Source organism: Panthera uncia, chromosome A2, assembly GCF_023721935.1.
Source record: "Panthera uncia isolate 11264 chromosome A2, Puncia_PCG_1.0, whole genome shotgun sequence".
In the NCBI taxonomy this organism is placed as follows: Eukaryota; Metazoa; Chordata; class Mammalia; order Carnivora; family Felidae; genus Panthera; species Panthera uncia.
The window spans coordinates 94,472,778-94,497,833 of NC_064816.1; the positions used below are offsets into that span (position 1 = coordinate 94,472,778).

General features: G+C 38.2%; 1 protein-coding gene across 1 annotated transcript in view; it reads left to right on the forward strand.

Annotated features, from left to right (window-relative positions):
• The first annotated feature begins 9,004 nt into the window (after positions 1-9,004).
• The window catches only part of ASB4 (ankyrin repeat and SOCS box containing 4), a 60,194-nt gene continuing 44,142 nt past the window's right edge, over positions 9,005-25,056 (forward strand). Inside the window, exons 1-2 of the mRNA XM_049641490.1 lie at positions 9,005-9,246; positions 18,490-18,789. Of these exons, the coding sequence (XP_049497447.1) occupies positions 9,060-9,246; positions 18,490-18,789 (487 nt within the window). The 5' untranslated portion in view covers positions 9,005-9,059. The remainder of the gene's footprint in view (positions 9,247-18,489; positions 18,790-25,056) is intronic.

The window sequence follows — 25,056 nt, forward strand, 5'->3', positions numbered from 1 at the left end:
TTCTAATTCTACTGCTTTTTAGGTCTCTGTTATAATCCTATTGCCATGCCCCAATATCAAGGGTGACATAGTGGCCTTGGAAGATAGAGAATTGGAACCCTACTATGGTTTGGATTTTTTTTTTTTTTTTGCATGTGTTTGCTCCACTTCAGTATAGAATACCCACAAATAAAATAAAATACGCCCTTTACTGCTTATCTGTGGAAAATAAAAAGCTTATCATCAGTTCTAAGCCAGTTTGGAGATACTACTAGGTATCAGACCAGACATAACAGTAAATATGAAGATGTTGTCCTAGGCCAAACTTTGAGAGAATTGAATTGCACTTGGGTTTGAGAAGCAGAAAAACTGAAATAAATGGATATCCATCAGTTCCACTCCTAAGCTTTATTGAACTTCAAAAATACCTAAAAGGGGGGGAAGCATCTAAATAAAGATGGCCTCTTAGGGCCACCTCTTTTTCCCTATCTCAGGGCCTTAACATCTCCAGCTCCTGTGACCCAGAAAGTTCTTCCCCTAGATATCAGCATGACTCGGTCTCACACCTCCTTCAAGTTTTTGTTCAGGGAAAATGAGGATGCCTCTGATCATATATTTGAAATTGCAATGCTTTCGAGGGCCATAATATCTTCCCAGGACCAGCTTGAGAGTACAGCAGATTTTTCCTTATTTATTGGCCCAGAGGAGCACACCTTTTTCTAATCTAAACAAGAGTGACTTACAGGGTGGGTCATGACCCTAGACCTTCCCGAGTTTATTTTGCTCAGTGGCATGTATTACCCCCTGGCAAACTATGTATTTTACTGTCCGATCTTTTTAAATTGTCTGATTGCCTTTACTAGCTACAAGCTCCATAAGTACGAACTTTTTGCATGTGTCTACAGTGTGGAGGAGAATCACTACTGGTAACTAAGATGGACCCCAGTGATTCTCACTGCCCAGTGACCATGTCTCTCTTTTATCCCCACTCACACTAAATCAGGCTGCTCAGTGTGACAAACAGAACGTGTTAGAAATGGCAGTGTACAAGTTCCTAGGTTAGATAAAGTAAGGAATTGCACCTCCTGACTTGCTCTCTTGGATTTTTCATGCTGGGGGAAGCCAGCTGCTATATCATGAGGACATTTGAGCAGCACCATGGAGTACCTGGACAGGAACCAAACTGTCAGCACCAACTTGTTAGCCAAATGACCAAGCCATTTTAAAAGGGGATCTTCTAACTCCTAGCCTTTGAGTCTTTCAGCTGAAACCTCAAATATCATGTAGCAGAGACAAGACTTTCTCACTGTGCCTTGTCTGTAGCCTTAACCCACAGAAACCATGAGACGTATGATTATTGGTGCTTTAAGCCGATACATTTTGGGGTTATTCGTGATGTAGCAAGAGATAGCCAAATAGTGCCTGGCCCACAAAAAGTTCCCAATAAATATTCATCGAATTAAGGGATAAATGTAAGCAGATTTTTTTCCCTAGGGTACTCAATGATCGTAATATAATGCCTGTTATTAACCTAAACAAAACTATACAAAGTCTTAGTTCAATAGCTACATTGGTTTTGGGAGTCCAGGATGTAGGCTTGAGTCTTGGATCTCTTACTCATTTGCCATTTGATCTTGAATAATTCACTTCCAGTCTTTGGTTCTTGGTTTTCCTTATCTGTAAGCTAGAAATAATGATAACAGTTGTAGTTCTGCTATTAACACTACCACCAACTTGCAAGACCCCCGTTGACAGTGTAGACCCCTGGATCAGAGCTCTCTTGAAACTCGTGTCACAAATGAAATTGCCCATTATGTGAACAAATAAGTCTTCTTTAATGTTTAAGTCAGTTCCATGTGTTGGTGTCGCCTAAACCCAAAAGCTCTTTATACAGAGCATCAACACTAACACAAATGAAGCAATAGCAAACAAAACAAGGTGACATGTAATGAGTACAATGTTACATGCCTGACTTAAGTATCACAACTAAGAAGGAAGGGATTGTCAGAGCATCCTATCAGCCATCTTTGCGAGCTGATGGCAAGGACATCCTAATTCATCTGCCCGGGAGAGTCAGAGAGGCCCAGTGGGGTCTGTTTTCATAGAAATTTTGGTTTTTGTAGGTATATTTTAGAAGCCTTGGCATTGAATTTATTCCCTACGACTGCATTTGACAGGTAATTGCTGGCTGAGTAGCATCAAATTGATGTTTACATGCCATAAAGGACCAAGGAGCTATTTGTGTTCCAGAGAAGACACTATGAGTGGCCAGACTTTGTTGTGCACAGACATCAAGAAAACAAGCAGCCAGGCTTCTGTGACCGCTGCCTCCCCTGTAGGTCCCCAGAGAGTACAAGAGGGTCTTCTGGGCCACTTGCCACAATATCATCACCTTGTCGGAAAGCTCTTCATTTTGTTCCAAGGGCAGAGGACACTGTCCTGGGCGTGTTGTGAAATACTAATAAAAAACTCATCTACAGATTGAAGAGTTTTCATTTTTAAAAGCTGAAGAGACAGGGGTTTCTGACAGGCCTGGATGGACAGCATGAAACATGACCACTGTGAAATCTGGCCTCCTGAGGCCTGGAGACATGGTGACTTGAAGCAGTGATGTGGACAATGTAAGCAGCTCTCAAATCTGTCTCATTAGCATTGGTCACATTGCTTCCTATATGTTAGAATGACTTTGATGGGCAATGTAATTAAACTGCTGTTTGTTTTGTAAGTGCAAGTGATTATCTCTTAGTTTTATCCTCTGCTGCTCAAGTAGATTGGTCACTGATTGATTTTTTTAGCATAATAATACGGGTAACTTTCTCCATTTTATACATTTCTTCATGGAAACTTGCTTTGTTTCCTCAAATTATTCCACAAGGTTTAGATTTTTTATTTTTATGGCCAAGAGATGGGACTGAAATAGCTTCTGTGGGAAAAAATAAGTTCTTTCTTTAAGTTGAAATTGTAAACTTGTTTCTAAATATTAACAGCAATGTTTTTTTATTTATTTGAAAATCATGTTTCTTGTAGCTTTCAGGGCCAAGTCTTGAGACGTTTATCAACCCAAGGAGAGAAAGTACAGAACAACCTAGGATAAATGGGCCACTGATCAAATTTAGTCCCAATGTTGACTTTTAGAAAGACGATAATAGTGAATAGCAGGCATTAAGAAAACAAGGATTTTTTTTTTTTCTAGATTACTTTATCTCCTCCTTTTGTATATCAAGGACCATGCCCAAAGAACTCAAGATCATGGAGTTTCTTCCACAATGCAAAGATGACAACTTTTCTACCTATGGAGGGAGGTCAAGCTTGCTAGGGGAAAAAAGGTAAAGTTAAAAAGGAAGCAAAATGTTTAAGACTGGACCTTTCTAGCCAGGAGGCTGGACTTCTGGAGGGACTAGGAAAAGAAATATAGGTTGATAGAGGAATTAGATGCCGTGTTCTCATCCCTGTTCAGGTACCTAATAGTTCTTCCAGGGGTGAACTTTGGTGGAGCAATGGAGGGGGGAAAGGATTTAGAAACAACCAGAAATTCCTGTCTAAGGACAGAGATTAATGGCCAGCATCAGGAATCATGCAGACTCCTTGGAACTCCAGCCCTCAGCTAAGGTCCATATCTATTCTTGCCCTAAAAAGGTGATAAGAAAAAGGCTATCCAAAGCTGCTAATTCTCCATGAAGTGTGAGGGGGTGGCAGGGTGCCTGGAGAGAGGACTTGGAATTTCCTCTGTATGCATTGCAGTAACCTAGCCAAAAGGCTGCAGTGTTTGAAGACATCACGTTTGGAGACAAATGACCAGGATCATGTGCTCCATTGGTAGGAGCCAGAAATCTGAATACAGTCAGGAACAATTTAGAGGAGCCACTGTGCCACTCTGCCATGGAAATCAAGGAGGGCTCCCAGGACAATGAGTCCATCTGAGGACTCCTTCTCCTCCCATGAGATCATATAAGCTACACTCCTACCCCTGACTGATATTCATCTGGTACACACCAGTCTGACCCTGTTGATTATTTATGATCAAAGCCTCTTCTAACTGATGCTGGTTGTTAAATATTAGTATTTTGAATATTATTATTATTAACATATCCCATATTTCCAGAAACCATCTTAGAGGAAAGTTAGAACTCCCAAAAATAGAGAATTTAATCCATAGTGACTGAGCATTTACCTAAAGAGACTGCTAAAAATTTGAATAGGGCTTAACATATTAAGATGGACTAAAATTAAGTTGTCCTTCTGTTTGCCTCTAAGGTGAAAAACCTGTAAAGGGAGGATCGGATTAACTAATTGAATATAAACAAACAAACCACATTGCTTCTCTATGAAATTTAGTGAATTTGCAGCTTTGTGACAAATTCTGGTGTAGAGGAGTTTGGAAAGATTTGGGGACTTCCATTTTCACTTCAGTCCATCAGCAATGCTAAATCCTGTAAGGCAGGGACTTTGATCTCTTTTGTTCACAGCTGTATCTCCAGTGCTCAGAATAAATGTCTGGCACATGGTAGGCGCTCAATAAATATCTGTTGAAGAAATTACAACTATAAGATAAGGCAGACTTGCACAGTGCCCTTAAGGAATCACAATGCAATTTCAACAAAAGCAAAGAGTCGCTGTGTGACCTCCATCATACTCCCTTAGTTTTCAGCTCCCTCTAGCATATTATATTCCATTTTAGGCCCCCAAATTTAAGAGCGGCATTCTGCAATGAACTAGAGAGGATCCAGAAGAGAGTAGGTAGGACAAGAGAATTCTGAAAAACAGCCCAAATAAGGAATAGTTGATACTAATTGAGGGAAAAAATGACTGATGAGGGATAGGATACTATTTTCAAATGTTAGAAATTCATCAAAGATGAAAATGGAATAAGTGTATGATTGCATTTTCAAAATTAGACCCAATGAAAAAAATTATGGATAGGCAATTTTGGCTCAATGTAACAAAAATACCAACTTTAATTTTCCAATAACGGAATGGATTGCTTTGTGAACCAGGATGTGAGAATTATATTTTATCTTGTATTTTCTTTTCCATATTCACTGGTATTTGTCTCCCTTTCCCCTTAGCTCACTGTATCTTCTTGAAAGCAGAAAACTGTAAAATTTGGAATGTAGGGTTAGATTAAAACTTTATTACTGTTAAGAGTTGTGGGGCCTATCAACTGATTGTCAGTTATCTCAGTCCCTAGGGTCATAAGGTGGCAAACTCAAATCTGAGAACATATCCTTGATTATTGAGTCCATAGCTCACTCATTATCTGATGTCTGTTGCAAAGTGAAGTTGCAAATTTTGTAAAAGAGGTAAGACATCAGGAAATTGATGAAAATGTAAGAGAATTGCCCAGTCTCATACAAAACCATTTGCTAATGAGGATTTGGTAGGGTCATTTCTGTTAATAACTGAATAAGAAGAGTCTGAAAACAAAAGGAGTTGATAAGTGCTCCAGCGGGAATTCTAGCAACTGTGTTTGAAAGTCATTGGAGTATCAAAGGATGAAGACAGGCCCTTGGCAAAACTGATGAAGCCCTTGAATACTTTTTGCAAAAATGATCCTTTTTATATCAGTTTGACCAAAGTCACTCCAAAGATACAGGATATTGCCTCATGTTGTTACAAAATTGATCAGAAAAATTATTTTACTCAGGAAATAGTAGACAATTTATTTTGTGGTCTTTTTTTTTTTTTTTAAATATTTATTTATTTTTGAGAGAGACAGCATGAGCCAGGGAGGGGCAGAGAGAGACGGAGACACAGAATCTGAAGCAGGCTCCAGGCTCTGAGCTGTCAGCACAGAGCCCGATGTGAGGCTCCAACCCACAAACTGTGAGATCATGACCTGAGCCGAAGTCGGACGGCCAACTGACTGAGCCACCCAGGTGCCCCTTTTTTATTTTGTGGTCTTACAACTTACATATAGCTTCTGTCCACTTAAATTTTGTTAAATATTAGGTGAAAAAACATTTCTCATAATTTTTGCTTTTATTTTTTAAGATGAATTTAAAATGAGTTTTCTCCCCCTGTTGTGAAATTTAGTCTTCATTTTACATAGATTCCATTTTGGTGGAATTTTCCAGCAATAATTATCCTCCAAAAGTGCACAACTTCTGGATCTCTTTGTTTCCTCTACCAGAGATGTTTTTTTCTCTTAGCTTTGTCAGAAAGGGACAAAACATATCAATAAATGTTATCCCTCTATGTGAGTTGCCCATATGGATATAAAAGGAACAGCTGCATCTTATTTGCCACCTAGCACAGTACTAAGGACCTTGGAAATAATCAGTTAATAATTCTTTTTTCATTTGCTATTTATTCATTCATTCGTACTAAGTAGTTATTCTGAGTTAACAAGTTATCCTTATTAATAATATGTTACCTATATACATATACAGAAATATTTTTTATCCAAATGTAATATATGTTTATTGTAGATGAATTCAGACAATAAGAAAGGGATCAAGAAAAAATCAGATGTAATCTTACCACTAGGAAATAAAAGTGGATGATATTTGCAAATAGATGCTTATAGACTTTTCTTCCTATATGTGCATAAAGTATATGTATTTATACATTTGTATATTATATAAATATATACAAACTACATAAGCATATATAATATAATATACAAATTATATAAGCATATAAGAATACATATTTGTACATCATTTAAATGCAGATATTTTAAAGATATTTATACTATGCATACTATTTTATAAATTGTTTATCTCAGACATTTTTAATAAGCATATATCTACCTAATCATAATGACTGAAGAGTATTCGATTACATGATTATGTCATAATTTGTTTATGAAATTTTCTACTCTTGGTCATTTAGATTTCTTCCAAGAACTTTTTTTATTATTAACAATGTAATTACCCACACATACATTTATATTCATTTATCCATCCTTTTCAGGCAAAATATTTTATACCACGTTAGGCTTGAAGATTTAAAAATTAAGAATATTAACAGAACATTTAGGGGCGCCTGGGTGGCTCAGTCGGTTGAGCGTCCAACGTCAGCTCAGGTCATGATCTCATGGTTTGTGGGTTCAAGCCCCGTGTCGGGCTCTGTGCTGACAGCTCAGAGCCTGGAACCTGCTTCAGATTCTGTGTCTCCCTCTCTCTCTCTCTCAGCCCCTCCCCCATTCTCTCTCTGGCTCTCTCTCTCTCTCTGTCTCTCTCTCTCTCTCTGTCAAAAATAACCATTAAATTTTTTTAAAAAAAGAATATTAACAAAACATTTAAACATTAAAAAACAAGCAAAATGAATCTACAGGATTAGAAGTCAAGACAATGGTTGTCACTGGGGAGTCAGGTGAGTGTTTTGATTCGAAAGAGACATAAAGTGTTTCAAGTGTGTTTGGACGATTCTATGGTTTGATATGGAGGTCCATCACGTGGGAGTGTTCACTTCTTAAAAATGTAACGAACTGTATGTTTATGATTTGTCCCTTTCCACTTTCTTGTATTTATGTAACACATTAATAAAATAAATTAACAAATTGTGCTATGGTATGCATCCATGTTTACATCCTTAAGTAAATCCTAAGAACCAAATACTTAGTATTATCACTTTAAGTTTTCTTAAATTCATGTTGCTAATTTTTCTGCAAAAAGTTTGCACCAGTTTTGACTCTTACCAACAATATATAAGATGTGATTTCACTGCATTCAAATTTATACTTACTGTCATCATTTTTCTAATGTTTAATGATTTATAAATTTAAAATTTGACTATTTCTCTATCTAACTTTTTATTTGAAGAAGTTTCAAACTTCTAGAAAACCTGAGAGGCACCTGCATGGCTCAGTCAGTTAAGTGTCTGACTTGATTTCCATTCAGGTGGTGATCTCAGCCCCACGTTAGACTCCATGCTGATAGCACAGAGCCTGCCTGAGATTCTGTCTCTCCCTCTCTCTCTCTCTCTCTCTGCCCCTGCCCCACTCGTGCTTTTTTTCTGTCTCTTTCTCAAAATAAATAAACTTTAAAAAAAAAAGAAAAGCTGAAAAAATAATATAACAGACACCCATAGATCCTTCATTAGATTTGCCAACTTTCAACTTCTTGCTACATTTTTTTTGTTTCTCTGCCTCTAATTATAGCCCCCACACACACTTGCATATGCACACACACGTGTGTGTGTATATAGGCACACACATATTATTTACATACATACATATATTATTTTTTCATTTGTGAACTATTTGAAAAGATTTAGACATCATGACAATTTACCCCTTAATGCATCACTTAAGAGTAAAAATATGTTTCTACCTAGCCATAATACCTCCACCACGCCTTGAAACATCAATAGTTTTTCCAAATTATGAAGTAATATCTAATCTATATTCATATTTCCACAATTGCCCTCAATATATACTCTTTTCTGTTTTTTAAATACAGCATTAAATAAAGTTCACTCACTCATTGCAGTTGGCTGTTTTGTTTCTTCAGTCTTTTTTTTACCGAGAACAGTCCTGCCACCCCATACCCTACCCCACTTTCTCTCTTGACATTGAAACTTTTCAAGTCTACGTCACTTGAAAACTTTCTGTTTGTTTTCAAATGTATACAACTGTGCTTGATTTTACAGGCTTATATTACACAATTATTATAGGTTTGCAGGAGTGCATATATCAGCAACTGTAACAAATTTTCATTTTTGCCTATTGGTTAATCAAAGCAAGTGGCTGGATCTCCAGTTGGGCACCAGATGTTTTTACTGAGGGAGGAAAAAAAAGCATTAAGAGCTTTTAAATCTTACACTATTGCTTTGATCATAGAAGAAATAATACTGACATTTCGTTCTCCAAAGTGTGTTGTGAGGGTTTTCCTTGATATTGACACAATATATTATTCAATGAATCAGTTAGTATAGAACCAGTTTAAAAGACCTGAAAAGGGAGTGACAGCCAAGAAGGATATTTTGAAGTTTGAAATGATCCCTATATAAATAGAACGGATCAGCATAACTTTGGGATAAAATTAGCCGACAGTTTGTGGGCTCTCGCTTGTGCCTGTTTGCTTGGTGCTATTCTCCTGATAAATCACAACAAAGCTTCCAGAGGGAGAGGAAGGATGGAGGGCACCAACACCCCTGTCACTAAATCTGCAGCTGCCAAGTTAGTTAAGAGAAATTTCCTTGAGGCTCTAAAGTCAAATGACTTCGGAAAATTGAAGGCCATTTTAATCCAAAGGCAAATAGATGTGGACACAGTTTTTGAAGTTGAAGATGAGAATATGGTTTTGGCATCTTATAAACAAGGTAAAAACTATAGGTGTAAGTGTAAAATTGATAGAAAACGGATTTGTTTTAAATGCAGTGTCAGTCACCCACTCTAAACCAGTAGCTCTTGGGGTTTAAGTATGTATTTTAAAAATATTTCTGATTTAATCTTTTCTCTTTTTTAACTAGACACCATCATGGGTGGTATAAATATGTTTTTCTTTCTTTCTTTTCTTTTCTGTTCTGTTCCTTTTCTATCCTTGTGTCTGGAATTTGAAATCGTGAACAATTATATTTATTAATGTACTTTGTTTTTGTTTCTAACTTTTCTTCTGCCTCTAATGATATAGAATAAAGAAAACATCTCCAGATTATGGCTAAACAGACTGCTAAAATCTAATCCAGTGTGACTGCTAACTGTCTATTAATACAACCACTTAAAGATATATCATTTCTGTATCTATCTGGATGAAAAAGAGGATTTTGCCCCCATTTGGAGGGTTACTGAATGGGGAAGGCTCTGCCTTGAGGCACCTTTTTGGTCCTCAACATGTCAATGAGTTTTTAGTTCAGGCAAAAATCTGAAACCAGAAACACCAAAAAGTTAACTTTTTTTCCTTGGCTACAAGAATAGATCAAAATTGTAGATATTCTCCATACAGAATACCTGCCTTTTAAAGAACTAAGGATAACAAAAATGAGAACTGAATTTTTTTTTATCTGGGGATTTTCTTGAATCCACGCTTAGGAAATCAGAAATGAATTAGAAGTGTGCAGATTCTGATTTCCCAAATCAGCTAGTTAATGGGGGAACTTGAGTAGCGAGGCCATCTGGTGAGCAGACTACAAGCAAACACCACGTTCTCCATCACTTCTGTTTAAACAAAAGAGACGATAAGATCAGCATTTGCAGAGAAATAGCGGTTCTTTTTTCAGGTGGAAAGTACTCTTCATTTGCATACAAATCATCAGTGCCACCAATGTTCAGAAACAATGTTAATGGTATATGTTTTCACATTTATTTACCATACTCTGGTTGTTAGTTCTGAAGGAAGGATATAATAGTGGAGGCCAGTTACTGTGTTGGTGACTCCTACTGAAGGGCTTTATCATAAATTGACATTGCTATTTTAGCTAGAAGATAACAAAGAGGTCTGGTTGGTTTTTTGTTTTTTGTTTTGTTTTGTTTTGTTTTTTAAGTAGTTGATTGGGCTCTGTTAGAAAGAAGGAGTGTGTCCCATGTAATCAGATTACTTTCACCTTATGGATTTGTTCGGTGAAAGACTATCCGAATGCTAAATACATTTTTAAGGTATGTTTTAAGCTCATACTGGTGCTCATGTAAAATAACTGAGGTCCAAGTCGGCATAATTTATGTGACACTGAGCTGTAAAGACTGCCTTTTCCCATCTCCTAAACATGCCAAACTGCATGGATTGCCCAGGGTTCTGAGGTTGTGAGAAAGGGCATTTTAGGGCAGGTTCGAGGGAAGAAGGGTGTCGTTTCTTTTGCTTCCAATGGTGTCATCACCCCTGAATCAGAAGAAGATGCATTTTTAAATCTTTTCTGTCAATATGACCCGACTCCCGTGGTCTTCATAGAGCTAAATATTCATTCGTGCTAACAGGTGTTTTCATAGTGTTAGGACCGCAGAATATGCCTTTCAATTAGGGAAACAGCAGATTACACCCTCTGGGAAAGGAAAAAAGAAGAGTTTGATTCTTATGCATGCCAGATGAATGTATGCACAGAAACAATAGGATATGTGGTCATATCTTCAGGGTTTATACAGGAACTGTGTGTATGTGGGCATGCGCACACGTTTGTATGTATAGAAAATACATGTATGGGTATAAGAATCTATCTTTTCAATCTTACACCCAGATTAAAGTCTTATCTTTCTTCAAAGCTTCTTCTAACTTATTTTTTTCACATTTTCACATGTCTTCTAGCCTAATTATCAAACCTTTTAATATTTCAGTCAGGAATGGAAGTGATAAATAGAATCTTAGTTGCTAGCCAAGCAAAGTCGACCTAAGTGGCTGGATTAAACTTTGTGAGACTTTATTAAATCATAGCAGACTTTTTGGACATTGAATGCTATTGGATTGCTCTTCACTAGTTATTTTTTTCAAGCACTCTTGAAAGGCTCTGCACAGAAAAGTGTACAGATCATAAGTGTACAGCATGATTAATTTTCACAAAATAAACAAACCTATATAGCCAGCATTAAGATGTGGAAACAGAAACACTACCTGTTTACTTTTAGTGTGGGAATCTTCAGGTTTTGGTTATTTTGTGGCTTATTAAACAAGACAATGTTTCAAACTTATGAAAGATACCATGCTACCTTTAAATTTGCTTGTATGATTAATAATATAACCCACATTCAATATTTCATTGTCCTGCAGCATATCAACAGGGGTACAATTTATCCCCAACCATTTTTACTTCTTTTAGGACATACAGCATTTTTCATGGAATTTCAGAAAGCGACCACACTTTTCCCCCTAAATATGGTATGTCTAAGCTAGTAGACAAGTCAGTTTATAATTTTTGGAAAAGACAACTCAGAAGTCTGTTGGCAAGGAAATCAACTTGGGGTCCAAACATTGCTTCCCCAAATCCACAATCCAATTGGCACACTAATGGAAGCAAATGTAAAATGTGGATTTTGTGAGGAAGGCAGAACAAAGCATCTGGAAATTCACTTCTGCTTCCTCATCTCTAGCAACAGAGAACAAAATCCCAGAGCTCAGGTTCAAGCTGTGGGGCCCGCCCAGACCCAGTACCTAAGAATGATTCTTAAAGTTAGAGAGATCATGTTTTGTTTTTTAAAGTTATGTTAAACTTCATGATCAAATCTTCAGATAAAATCATGTTTTTACTGATTGGGAAAAAACCCAAAAACATCTGCCTCACACTTTGTAAAGCAAACATCAAAAACATTCTGGTTGGCATTTGGGATAACTCCAGGAGCATAGCAGAGACATGTGTCTTTAAAGCAAAAACAGGCAAGCGAAATTCCTTCTACCAGACGACTGCTTTAAGATGGGAATGACGTGAAGAAACGTTAAATACACGCCCAACTTTTGAAGTGCCCCATACAAGGAGCTGCGAGGTCAAGGGTTTTCCGTGATACAAAGTTTCCTAGAGCCAAGCGCCCAGGATCCAGAGTGAAAGCAGGATCTGTAAGAAAACCCGGAGCTAATTCCTATTGGTTCTCACCAGTGTTCTCTGCCCTGGAAACGCCAACATCCATAAAGCTGTTTTCAAAGCTTTTTCCAACTACATATTTCGATTCTCTTTCCGATGTATGAGCCTTGGCGTGTTAATGATACAGGCAGAATATCATACTTATCTCTTGGGTGTGAAATTCCCTCGTCAGCAAGGTTAATCAGAGTCCTTTTATTAATCAGTGTAATGCACTCTAAGCACTTCATTTATGGCCCACAGCAGCAGCTACTTCGGTTGGTAGTCATATTTTTAATTAAAATAACCAATGAATGATTTCACAGGAAAACTTTCTGGCAGGTACTCTATCTACTTTACTAAGTCACAACTTCCTCCCAAATATCTCAAAAGCTCTCACTTCCACTCTCTTAATGAACAGACTCTTTATCACCTCATGTTCTTCTTTGCCAGAAATTCACTCTCCTACTTTCCTATTACCATCTTAGGGTTCTTATCCCTCCCTGAACGTTCAAACGTTTTTCTTTTAAATTTTGCATTTCAAGCTGACTTTGTTTTTCTTTGCTGGGGGAGTTCTGAGATTTATCCTGAAAACATTAGCTATTAAAAAAATAGTCAAGAATTGTGCGTCAGTCTATAATCCTTCAGGACTGTGTAAATACATGGACACAGGCAGAGCAAATGTCTGCTAATCCCGCCACTAGCAGTGTGTCCAAACTTTGGCTGTAATAACAGAAGCTTCTCATGCGTAGGGTTCTTTGAACTCAGATAACGTTATAGCTGATAACTGTTGCAGAACCCAGGAGTAGCTGAAAGTTTACCAGAGATGTATACATCCCCCCTAAACACAGAGCGGAATCGATTCCTTCTTCCAAAAACGGCCCAAACACTTTTCTCCTTACCATATTTCCTGAGCTGGGGGCTTTCCACTCGGCTACTCAGGCATCTCTCTTCGGTTTCACATTTAAAGTAAACACACACACACACACACACAAGATTACTCTGCATATTTTTGTAGGGGTGAAACTTCTAAAATCCCTTTAGAACTTTTGCCTACAGGTGCTATTGGTTGAGAAGTGAAATGCGTGTAGCCGTCAGATCACCCGTGGCTATTTAAAGATTTGGGGGAGCCCGGGGTTTGAGCAGATCTGTCAGTACCAGTTATACAGGCGTGAGCCCTTTATGCTACTTAATCTTATTCTTATTTGTAAAGTGGAGGCTTTGTCAGGACCTTCTCTAAATCCCCTGCATGCTGATAATCTACGATGTTATGAAGGGGAAATTATATAAACAGATTATGTGTCATGGTCTGGGGAAGGTGAAAAGTAACTGTAGATACTATAAATCCACATGGGCATGGCTTGTATTTGAGAGTCTCTGTGGGGTTTTTGCATAGGAGGGAGGATCTGTGGTCTGTTCTCTTCTCATTTAAACACTTGGCTCAAGAAGAGCTCTTAGAGCCATGGCTACACAGACTGCAGACCTGTGGGGGGGCGGGGGGGAAGCGTGAGTGGCTCAGGTTAGTGGGAGGCAGCAGCTTCCTCACCCTCCCACTTGGGGGCTCTGTGCCAGGTTCTACTCCATTCCTGCACTTTGTGCCCATCTGAGCACACAGAGAGCAGCCTGGCATCTGCAGAGGTGAGTGTAGGGGGGCTCTTTGAAAGATAAATGCTAAGAATCAATCACATGCTAGGTTCTGAAGCCCTGGGACAATTCTGCCCTGGAAAGAAGGCTGAGTATAAAAAATGAATATACCCAATTAGTTAACTGTATTTCTGTTATGCTGCTACTGTTGCTGGTTACATTTTAGAGGACAAATTCTGATATCTTGGCATTTCAGTATCAACACAAGAATGTTAATATGTGCTGCATCACCGTGGTTTTCAAGGATGGCTTTACTTCAGGTTTGGTCCTCAGAGAGGGTAGGTGTGATGGAAAGGACACTCTTGCTCCTTGGTACAAGGCGCCCCGTGACTGCAGCCCTATTTTAAGGTGTGAGTGTATGTGGGTGGCCTCTTGCTATGGGCTTTTCCTTTCTCTACAGAAGGCTTTCCTGCTATGCCGGGGGTTGAATTATCCAGAATCCACCCCCCTTTCCCCACACACATAGCATCACCAAAAAGTTCTGCAACATGGCTTCAAGATATTCTTCAGTATATCGGCCCTGATCTGTATCTGACAATCTGCCCCCTTCCTATTTCTCTGTTCAGTTTCTACGGGCACCGCGACAGTGTCTTGTTGCCAACCACCTACACACGTTTCCATCTAGGAGAGGGGAGTTATAAGCACAAGTTCACCCAGGTGGTGGGCTGAATCCCAAAACCCAGCTGTCTCCGGGGCTGATTTACTGGTTAATGATTATGAGCAAAGGACATGCAGATGAAAGGGGCTGAGAGGCTAAGGATGACAGATTCATATAATAAATGGGCAGGATAGACTCTCTAGGTGCTACTGGGAATCCAGGAAGAATAAGAAAACATCAACAAGCAAATGCATTTCCATATCAGAGCTGTGGCATATTATAGATGCATTCAGGACCTTCTTTCCCTCCTCGTGATTTGTGAAGCAGGCTTGGCGCTAAACCTATTCTGCTTCCACAAAGACAAAGACAGATGGAAACGCTGCATTGCAGATATCCTGAGTCCATTAGCTTGGACTGAAGTGGGCGACTTATGGCTCTAGCAGGCTGAAAAAGTGGCAGTTTTCTCATCTGGAAAATGAAAGGCTTGGACTGGATAATCTTCCCTCCAGTGCTAACATTCGGTGTTTTCTTTGATTTTACATCAAAATGGTGTTTTCTTAATCAGCTCTCTACTGCTTCCTTTCCGAGATCATTTTTCTTCCCATTGCAGAAGCAGGCACGAGTTTCCAATCAGTTGGTGCACAGAGCTGCCAAATCTTTGCTGCTAATCAGCAGGCAAAACATACTCTGGTTTCCAGATCTGGAACCAGCTTCTTTCCAAGGCAGTTAGAAGAGACTAGCTTTGCAAATTGCTTGTTGAGGAGATTTGAGCATTACAATGACTGATTAGGTATTGGGTATTGTTGCTATTCATTCATGATCAAAAGCAGGTTGCATACTGTATAGCCTGAAAACTCTGCTCAGAACACAGATTCAACGTACATAGCTAAATAGAAATGTATAAATGGGTACATACACGTACACATGTAGTGTGAGTGCCTGTTTACACACACACACACACACACACACACACACACACACACTACAGGCACAGGAATGACAATCCCACAGCCCCAGAGTACCTATGATACTAATTGTCTCTGGCAGTACCTGTGATACTAATTGTCTCTGCCAGAGAAAAGTCCATATCAACAAATAACTTCCCTTCTCAGCGTCTGGAATCTCAAATTAGTATCTTAGCACTCAGTTCGATTAGTTGAATACAGATTCCTACATAAATTCAGATAATCCTAAGAGGGTCACACTTTAAAAAATCCTCAGTTCATTAGACTTTAGTATGAATTAACTTTGGATTTCCTTTTAAAGAGCAGATTTGGATAAGGGAAGAGCTGAGAGCGATGGGGAGCAAAATGGCCGTAGAATTCTAATGGAATGAAAAAGGGATGTGTGTGTGTGTGTGTGTGTGTGTGTGTGTGTGTCTAGGTTGGAGAGTAGGCTACAGAAAAACAAACTTCAGGTTGGGTTCATTCGTTATCTCATGATTAATTGGTATTGTGTACATCCCTATAAATGGCCTTTAATTATTTATTTATTTATTTTAAATGTTTATTTATTTTTGAGAGAGGCAGAGACAGAATGTGAGTGGGTTGGGGCAGAGAGAGAGGGAGGCACAGAATCTGAAGCAAGCTCCAGGCTCCGAGCTGTCAGCACAGAGCCCGATGTGGGGCTCCAACTCACGAGCTGTGAGATCATGACCTGAGCCAAAGTCGGATGCTCAACCGACTGAGCCACCCAGGCACCCCTATAAATGGCCTTTTAAACTAAATTATCTTTTCCCCTACAAACAGGGGGCAATAGTTTATTTTAATTTTACTTATTTTTACAAATAGTTATACAAGCACAACGTACTGAGTTTAAAAGCTCAAAGGGGGCATCCAAAGACACATAAATCTATGTCCTTGTCCCCTAGCCCCCAGTTCTTGGAGGCCACCACTATAACCAGTTTCTTGTTCTAGGTGTTGATAAATATTTTCACATATGATAGCATATTAAGTGCACTGGTCAGTCCCTGCTTCTCTTGCTCAATAATATATCTTGAGATTTTTCCATATCCATTCCAAAGATATACCATTTTCCAGTATACACAGAACTGCTCTCTTCTTTATAATAGCTGTATAGTATTCGATTATATGGGTGCACCATAATTTTTTAAACAATCTCCAAATATTGACGAGGATTGAGATTGTTTCCAGTTGTTAACCATTAAGAACTATGCTGTAGTGTGATGCCTATTCTTGTCCACTGGCCAGGTTATAACTCCTGAGAACTTTGTACTTTTCACAAAGATTTCAGTACAGATGGTGTCCTTGGAAGTTGTGCAATACTGTGGCCCCTATAGGGCATTTCACACATGAGTGATTATACTTGTAGGATAAATACCCAGAAGTAGCATGTGTGTAATTTTTCTCACTTAAATGAGAGTATTTTGATTCCTGACCACCAGGCCCACTGGTAACGTGGTCATCATCCTCTGAGTGCCCTCCTGGTGCTCATCATTGGTGCTCAAAAATAGTCACAATAGTCTAGATTTATCCTGACCTCATGTAACCAGTAAAAATTACCACTTTTACCTCTCTTGTTTTGGGCACTGCACTTTTATTAACGTATCTTAGGGTTGTATTAGCTTTTTGGCAGCTCCATCCCACTGTTGGTTCCTTTTGAGAATACTGTCAACTCAAATCCCTAGGTCTTTTCTCAAATAGATTACCATTAAACCATATTCCGCTTACCTTGTACTTGCATGGTGGAATTTTATACCTTAAAAGCAAACTTCTGTTTTACCCATGTTAAAATATATTTTGTTGTTTCAGCCCTAGAGCTTCTTCTAAGCTGTTATGTCTACATCTTCACCCTGCCATCAATATTTTATCTTTCTGAAGCTATTTTCCATTACCCACTCGTAGTGGGCTTAATGCCATGGTTCTATGTATTGACATTGAAAGAAGGTATATACAGTTAAGTTTGTTATAGCTTGTGAGACATGTGAGAGACAGAGAGACAGAGAGAGAGGGAGAGGGAGATGGGGAGAGAGAGAGAGAACATTTCCAACAACTAATGGGAAAAATTTATCTAAGATCTCAGTTCTAGGAACAGCGATGCTTCTCCTGGGCAATTAATTTGTGTATAGCTTGTGGGCATGGTTAATTGTGCAATACATCATGTTTTCCTATTTATTTTGGCTGCTAGGAAGTTCAAAGGCAAATTTGCAATGTGGTTCTAGTGTATAGGACACAGTTTATATTTTGTGTACCTATCTTACCCATTGATCACTTTTATTTTCCTACCTTATTTTTTCCCTTTGCCCTTGTTTTCTAGATAGTTAGAAAATCTGGTATTGTGTAAACTTTGTGAGTTGCCTTAAATTCTTCTTTGAAAGAGGAATTATATAAACCAACAGGCAGGCAAATAAAAGCTTGGCATGATAAATTTGTTAAAGACACCAACTACATTCATATTTTAGACTGACAACAACCAGTAAAGTAAGGTTAAAAAGTTTAAGGTTGTAACTAACAGCTTTGGAATCACTCAAGAACATGATTGGGACTTAAAACAATAAGAGTCTCATGTAACTCACCACTTAAAATAAAATGCAATCATGTAAATGAGGTCTCAAACTCAAATGCCTTGAAGGGCCAGGAAGATAAAATAAATAAAAGAACAAGATAATGGAGAATAGTAGAAACAGAGAGACACACCAGTGCCTGTTCCACTCAAGTACATCCAAGTATGTTTCTATTTGCAGACCCATCAGTTACTAGTTTACAACATCTGAATCACTCCCCCCAATTTTATAGATGTGACCAAAGTAAAAGACCTTGCAAAAATCCTCACAAAACAGAGAAAAATCCTAGGCCACGAAATGAAACTTTCTCCCTCTTCTTTTTCAGGTTATTGGCTGCCTAGTTATAAATTAAAGTCTTCCTGGGCAACAGGCCTGCATCTCTCTGTCTTGTTTGGTCATGTGGAGTGTCTTCTGGTGTTACTGGACCACAATGCTACAATCAACTGTAGACCCAATGGGAAAACCCCCCTTCACGTGGCTTGTGAAATGGCCAACTTGGATTGTGTTAAAATCCTCTGTGACCGTGGAGCAAAGCTGAATTGCTACTCCTTAAGTGGACACACAGCTTTACACTTCTGTACAACTCCTAGTTCCATTCTCTGTGCCAAGCAATTGGTTTGGAGAGGTAAGCCTTTCTGGGTGGCTGACGTTGTCATCCACTTCCACACCCGGGTTTTGAAACTTAGTGATCTTTACCTACTTTAGGTAATGTAGTAGGCATCCCATTTATAAGCCTCATTCAGGGGGCCCTAAAAATGCGTAAGTATGTATATATTTATATAACTATATGTGTTGGTCCAGGTTATTTAGTGATGATCACATTGAAATCATTACTTTTTTCATTATAGGAGCCTTATTAGTTTACACATTTATTTAACAAATATTTATTTAGTTCTCATGAGGTGTCAATTAATGTGTTAAGTAACTGAAAAAAATAGTTTCTGCCTTCAAGAAGCTATATTCCAGGAGCGCCTGGGTGGCTCAGTTGGTTAAGCGTGCAACTCTTGGTTTTGGCTCACGTCATGATCTCATGGTTCCTGAGTTCGAACCCTGCGCCAGGCTCCACACTGACAGTGCAGCGCCTGCTTGGGATTCTCTCTATCCCTCTCTCTCTGCCCCTCCCCTGTTTGCTCTCTATCTGTCTCTCTCTCTCTCAAAATAAATGAATAAACTTTCAAAAAAGGAAGAAATCATATTCTAATAGGGGAGATAAATACTAGCAAAATAAATTTGTAAATATATAATAATAAATTGGGAAAGGAGCAAAACAGGGTGTTATGGAAGAGAATGCCAAGAGTGAACTATTATAAAATGTATAAAGACTTCTCTAAAGATATGACATGTAAGCTGAAACTTTATGAACGAGAGGGAACTAGCCATTAAAAAAGGAGCCAAGAGGAAGAAGAGTCCAGGTACAAGGAACAGTATGTGCAAAGTTGCTAAGGGAGCAAAACAACTGAACTATTCAACAGATGGAAGAAGGCCAGTGTGCCCGTGGGTGTGGGGTGGGTGGGAGGGATAAGAGGGTTCTGGGAGTGCCTCACGACGACACTGGTTATGTTAGATCATATACAGCTTGCTGAGGGCCAAGGTATGGGGTTTAGAAATGGAGCCACTGAAAAGTTTTAAGCATGGCAATGACATGGTTTAATTTTCACTTAAAATCATCATTCTGGAGTTACACAAGAATAGGGCTGGAGGAGCCCGAGTATGGAAACAGGGAGACCAGCAGCAAAGCTATTTTAACAGTGTAAGTGAGAAGGGATGATGATTTGTATCAAGGGGCAAAGTTTGATAGGAAGATTAGAAGATGGGTTTGCAATATATTCTGGAAGCAGAGTCAGTGGCATTTGGAGATGGATTATATATGGATGAGGGGTAAAGGAAAAGGAAGTTTCAAGCATCCTTGCCAGATTTCTGGCTTTAGAAAATGGGTGGAGAGCGATGCTATTTTTAAAAAGTGTTTTTGATGTTTTCATTTATTTTTGAGAAAGAGAGAGAGAAAGAGAGATCAGGGGAAGGGCAGAGAAAGAAGGAGGCAGAGAATCAAAAGTGGGCTCTCGTGGCACCTGGGTGGCTCAGTTGGTTAAGCATCCGACTTCGGCTCAGGTCATGATCTCACGGTCCGTGAGTTCAAGCCCTACGTCAGGCTCTGTGCTGACAGCTCAGAGCCTGGAGCCTGTTTCAGATTCTGTGTCTCCCTCTCTCTCTGCCCCTCCCCTGTTCACACTCTGTCTCTCTCTGTCTCAAAAATAAATAAATGTTAAAAAAAAAATTAAAAAAACAAAAAACAAAAAACAAAAAACAAAAGTGGGCTCTGAACTGACAGCAGAGAGACCAATGCAGGCAGGGCTTGAACTCACCAACTGTGAGATCATGACCTGAGCCAAAGTTGGATGCTTAACTGATGGAGCCACCCGGGTGCCCCATAATGTCATTTTTCTAAGATGGAAAGAATTGAGGAAGAAGCATATATGTGGAAAAGATCATTAAATTAGTTTTTTAAAAATCATGTTTATAGAGCTATAATTTACACACAGTAAAGTTCGGTATTTTTGAGAAACACATAGTCATGAAACCATCATCACAGTCATTTCAAAAAATTCCCTGATACCCTTTGTAATTAATCACCTCACTTTATCCCCACCTCCAGCAGCCACTGATCTAGTTTCTGTCCCTAAAATTTTGTCTTTTTCAGAATGTTATATAAATTAAATTACACAATATGTAGCCTTTCAGGTCTGTTTTTACCTACTTAGCATAATGCATTTAAGATTCATCCGTGTGGTTGCATTAGCCAGTATACTGAATCTTTTATTGTCGAGTTGTATTCCTTGTATGGATGCAACACAATTAATCTGGTCCCCAGTAGAGGGACATTTGGATTGTTTCTAGTTTTTGGCAATTTTGGGAAAAAAAGGCTGATATAAACATTTGTCTACAGATTCTTATATGGGAATGTTCTCATTTCTCTTGGGTAAGTACTGAGGAGTGGGATGACGGATTGTAATTCTTTTACAAGAAAACTGCTAACCTGTTTTTCAAAGGAGTTGTACGTTTTGCATTCTCACCAGCAACGTATGAGTTCAGTTGCTCTCCAGCCTTGCCAGAACTTGGTAATGTCAGATTAAAAGAAAAATTTATTTTAGTAAGTTGAATAGGTATATAAAGTATCTCATTATGGTTTTAATTAAAATTCCCTTAATGACCAAGGATGTTGAGTATGTTTTCAGGTATTTTTTTGCCAGCTGTGTATTCACTTTGGTGAAATGTCTGTTCATATCTTTTGCTCCCTCTCCCCTTCATGAAAATGGGTTGTTTGTTTTCTTATTATTGATTTGTGAGAGTTCTTTATATATTCTGGATACTAGCCCTTTATCAGATATGTGGTTTGCAAATATTTTTATTCATTCTTTGACTTTTCATTCTTTCTGTCTTTAGAAAAGCAAAAGTATTTAATTGTAATAAATTCAATTTATCACTTTTTACCTGTTATGATTTATGCTTTGAATGTCCTACCTAAGAAATCTTTGACTAATCTGAGTAATAGAGATTTTCTTCTATGTTTACTTCTGAAGATGTTATAATTTTAGGTCTCAATTTTAGGTGTTTGGCTTATTTTGAGTTAATTTTTGTATATAGTGTAAAGTACAGGTTGAGGCTCATCTTCTTTATATATGGATGAATTATCTTACATATACAACTGCTTCAATATCTTTTACTGAGAAGACTATTTTTTCACCTTTGAGATGCCTTGGTATCTTTGTCAAAAATCAAGTGGCCAGAAATGTATGAATCCATTGATCTATATATTTTTTGCTGATGTTTCACTCACTTAATTGCTGTAGTTTTATATTAAGTCTCAAAATCAGATTGAGTTTCCCCAGATCAGTTTTAAACATGAGAAGTTTCAGATTTCTTTTAGACCTCAAAGTGAATGAGTCAAGGCTGCACTTGACATAAACGTATGGATTTCAGAAGAGAGTTCTGGACTAAAGCTGTAAGGTTAGGAATTGTTGGCCTATAGATTGTATTTGAAGCCAAAGAAATCAATGAAATCACTTGGATGAAAGGTGTGGAAAAGCAAAAGAGAATCTAGGACCAAGCCCCGATACATTCTTACATTTAGATATTAGCAGGAGGGAGAGAGGCCAATAAATGAGAGTGAAATGGATTGGTAAGTGAAGTAGGAGGAAACCCAGGAGCATTTTTGGCATCATAGGGATTAAGAGGCAGGTTCAAGAAGGAGGAGGTGCTCAGCTGTATCAATGGCTACTTGAGAGACTTAATTCACTAGATGTTCATTAGATTAAGTGACAGAGTTATCACTGACAAAAGAAGTTTGGGGGAAATGGTGGGTGTAGAAACCATATTAGAATGGTATAAGGCGTGAATGAGAGGTCAGAAACTAAGGATGGCAAGTATAGACGACTGTTAAAAAAATGTCTGGCTGCACATGTATGCGTAAGAGTAGCATGATTGCTGAAGGGGGCTAGGGGACATAAGAGACTGTTATCTGTAGTTGGAGATAAAAGGAAATATTTGTGTGCTGAAGGAAATGGTTTGGAGAAAGCAAACAGTTAAAAATGCATGAGACAGAATAACTGAAAGGTTCAAATCTTTGAGGTTGAGATGGGGTGAAATCCAGAGACTGTGAGATACATCCCCATGTTTAACAGATGGTCTAAAGTAAAAGATGTCTTTAAAGAGTGTTCATTGATATGGTGGTGGTGAGATGAAGGAGTTCATGTCTGGTATGAATTTATACAATTAATGTATGAGGCAAAGTCATCAGGCAAAAATGAGAGCAGAAAGGGTGGACATTGTGATGAGAATAGGAAGGTATGGAAGTGTCATGGCGGAAAGAATGGGGAAACAAGCTTAAAGATGCCATGGTCTTCTCAACCTGTGAGTATTTGGTGGGAAGGAAAATCAGTCCAACTTATTCTCCTTCTTGCCTTCCCTGAGAGGAAAGGTCCAGTGCAGAGATGCATGGAGAGGGGCAGGTGTCCATCAGGGCTTAGCCACTTATGGCACGCGGCCATTACCACCGTTCACATTTACTTATACGTTGGTGGCTTTCAGATTTAGTTTTTATTTTAATTTATATTTTAATTCACTAATTTAAAATTTTAAGGTTGTCATTTTAAAATTTTTTTAGAAAGTTAAGAAATTATATCATTTGTTGAATTACTGACTTTTTATATTGCTGCCTTTTCATGTGACTTCATCAACCACAGACTGACAGAAAGCTGCCAAGGTTTTCACTCCCCAGAGCTGTAATCAGAGGGAGCCTCATTCCCAGAGCAAGGGCTTTTTGCCCATCTCCTTTATCCCTATTGACATAGGGAGACCACCTGGAGATGAGAAGGAGTAAAGGGGTATGGAGAGACCAAGCAATGCTCACTCCCTGTAGGCTGACACTAATGAACGAGGCTAATAACAATCAAAGAGGAAGAGTGGAAGTCAATTAAAGATCTACTTACTCTTAGATCCATGGCATCAAAGGCCAAAGCCATAAAGAAAAGAAAGATGAATTACAGAAAGCAAAAATGTTCAATGTCCGAGTGGCAAACAAATTATAACATTAAAAGGCTGTCATAAAGCGGGGGAAAAAATATTTGAGACTGTGTAGACAAAGGCCCTATTTATATCCTTAACATAGAAAGAAAGCTTTTTAGTTTGTCTGCTTTTAGAAAGAAATCTTAAAAATTAAAGTAAGGAGATTAACAACGAAGAATGAGAGAGAAAAAGAGAACAAAAGACCAAGGTATTTCAGGAAATAAAACCCAAGTATATAAACAACAAATAAAGATAGCATAATGATCACCTGCCTTGGTTATCTGTAAAATGTTAATTAAAATGGCAGGTGCTTTTGTTGTCATTTATTACATTTAACAAAGATACAAATGATGACAGTACATCTGTTGACACACACAGGGATGTGCTCTCACACACCCTTCGTGGGATGTGAATGGGTATCGTCCGGAGGGCAATGTCATAAGCTTGAAACCTTTTGTAACTCAGAAATTCCCCCTCTGGGATTTAGGGCTAATTTTGTACCTTTTGGCTGAGATAGGCTGTCATTTCTGTGGGGCCTCCAATTCAAACTCCAGGTATTAGCTCTAAACAGGGTTATATACTGAGTCAAAGAGATAACTGATGAGAAAGAAAGAAGACATTTAGCATGTAACAGAATTGTGCTTGGTCATGCAATCTGTAGTACACTAGAAATTAAGAGACTTTCTCCTGATTCTATAAGTCTTCAAGATATTGTAGTTATGTTATGTTTTCATTTGTATTTTTGCATCAGAAGCTTTGACTTGTTAAGGAATACATTTAAAACATACAATTTAAAATATATATACTGACATTTTTCATTTTTAAATATATTTAGAGTCACAAAATATTTGCCCAATTTATTTTTGTCCTCAGAGATTTACTTATATTACTGAAAAACTGAAGAATGTTTGCATATCTAATAGAAAATTTTCAAGCTGTGTTACTTCCATATCATATAGGCATTAAAAATTATGTTGTAAAAATGTTCGTTGACATGGAAAATGTTTTAAAAAGAAGTTTAGGGGAGAGTATGAACTGCATAAACTTATTTTTCTAAAAAGTATATATGATCATGCATCTCAGAGTCGAACCTGGTATCATAGCTAATGTTTAGCTGTAGCTAACTAACAACTTCAAAAAAGTCAATTTGTTGTTCTAGATCCTTACTAGGATCTAGGATAACATGTGTTGTTTTTTTTTTTTTTAAGTGTGGTACTTGGTAAATATATCAAAAGCAAAACAAAACTGTGAATCAGATAAATGGGGAAAATTCTACCCATTTTATGGATGCAGAAATAGGAAGAAAGGGTAAGTAAGGGCTTACAGTAGA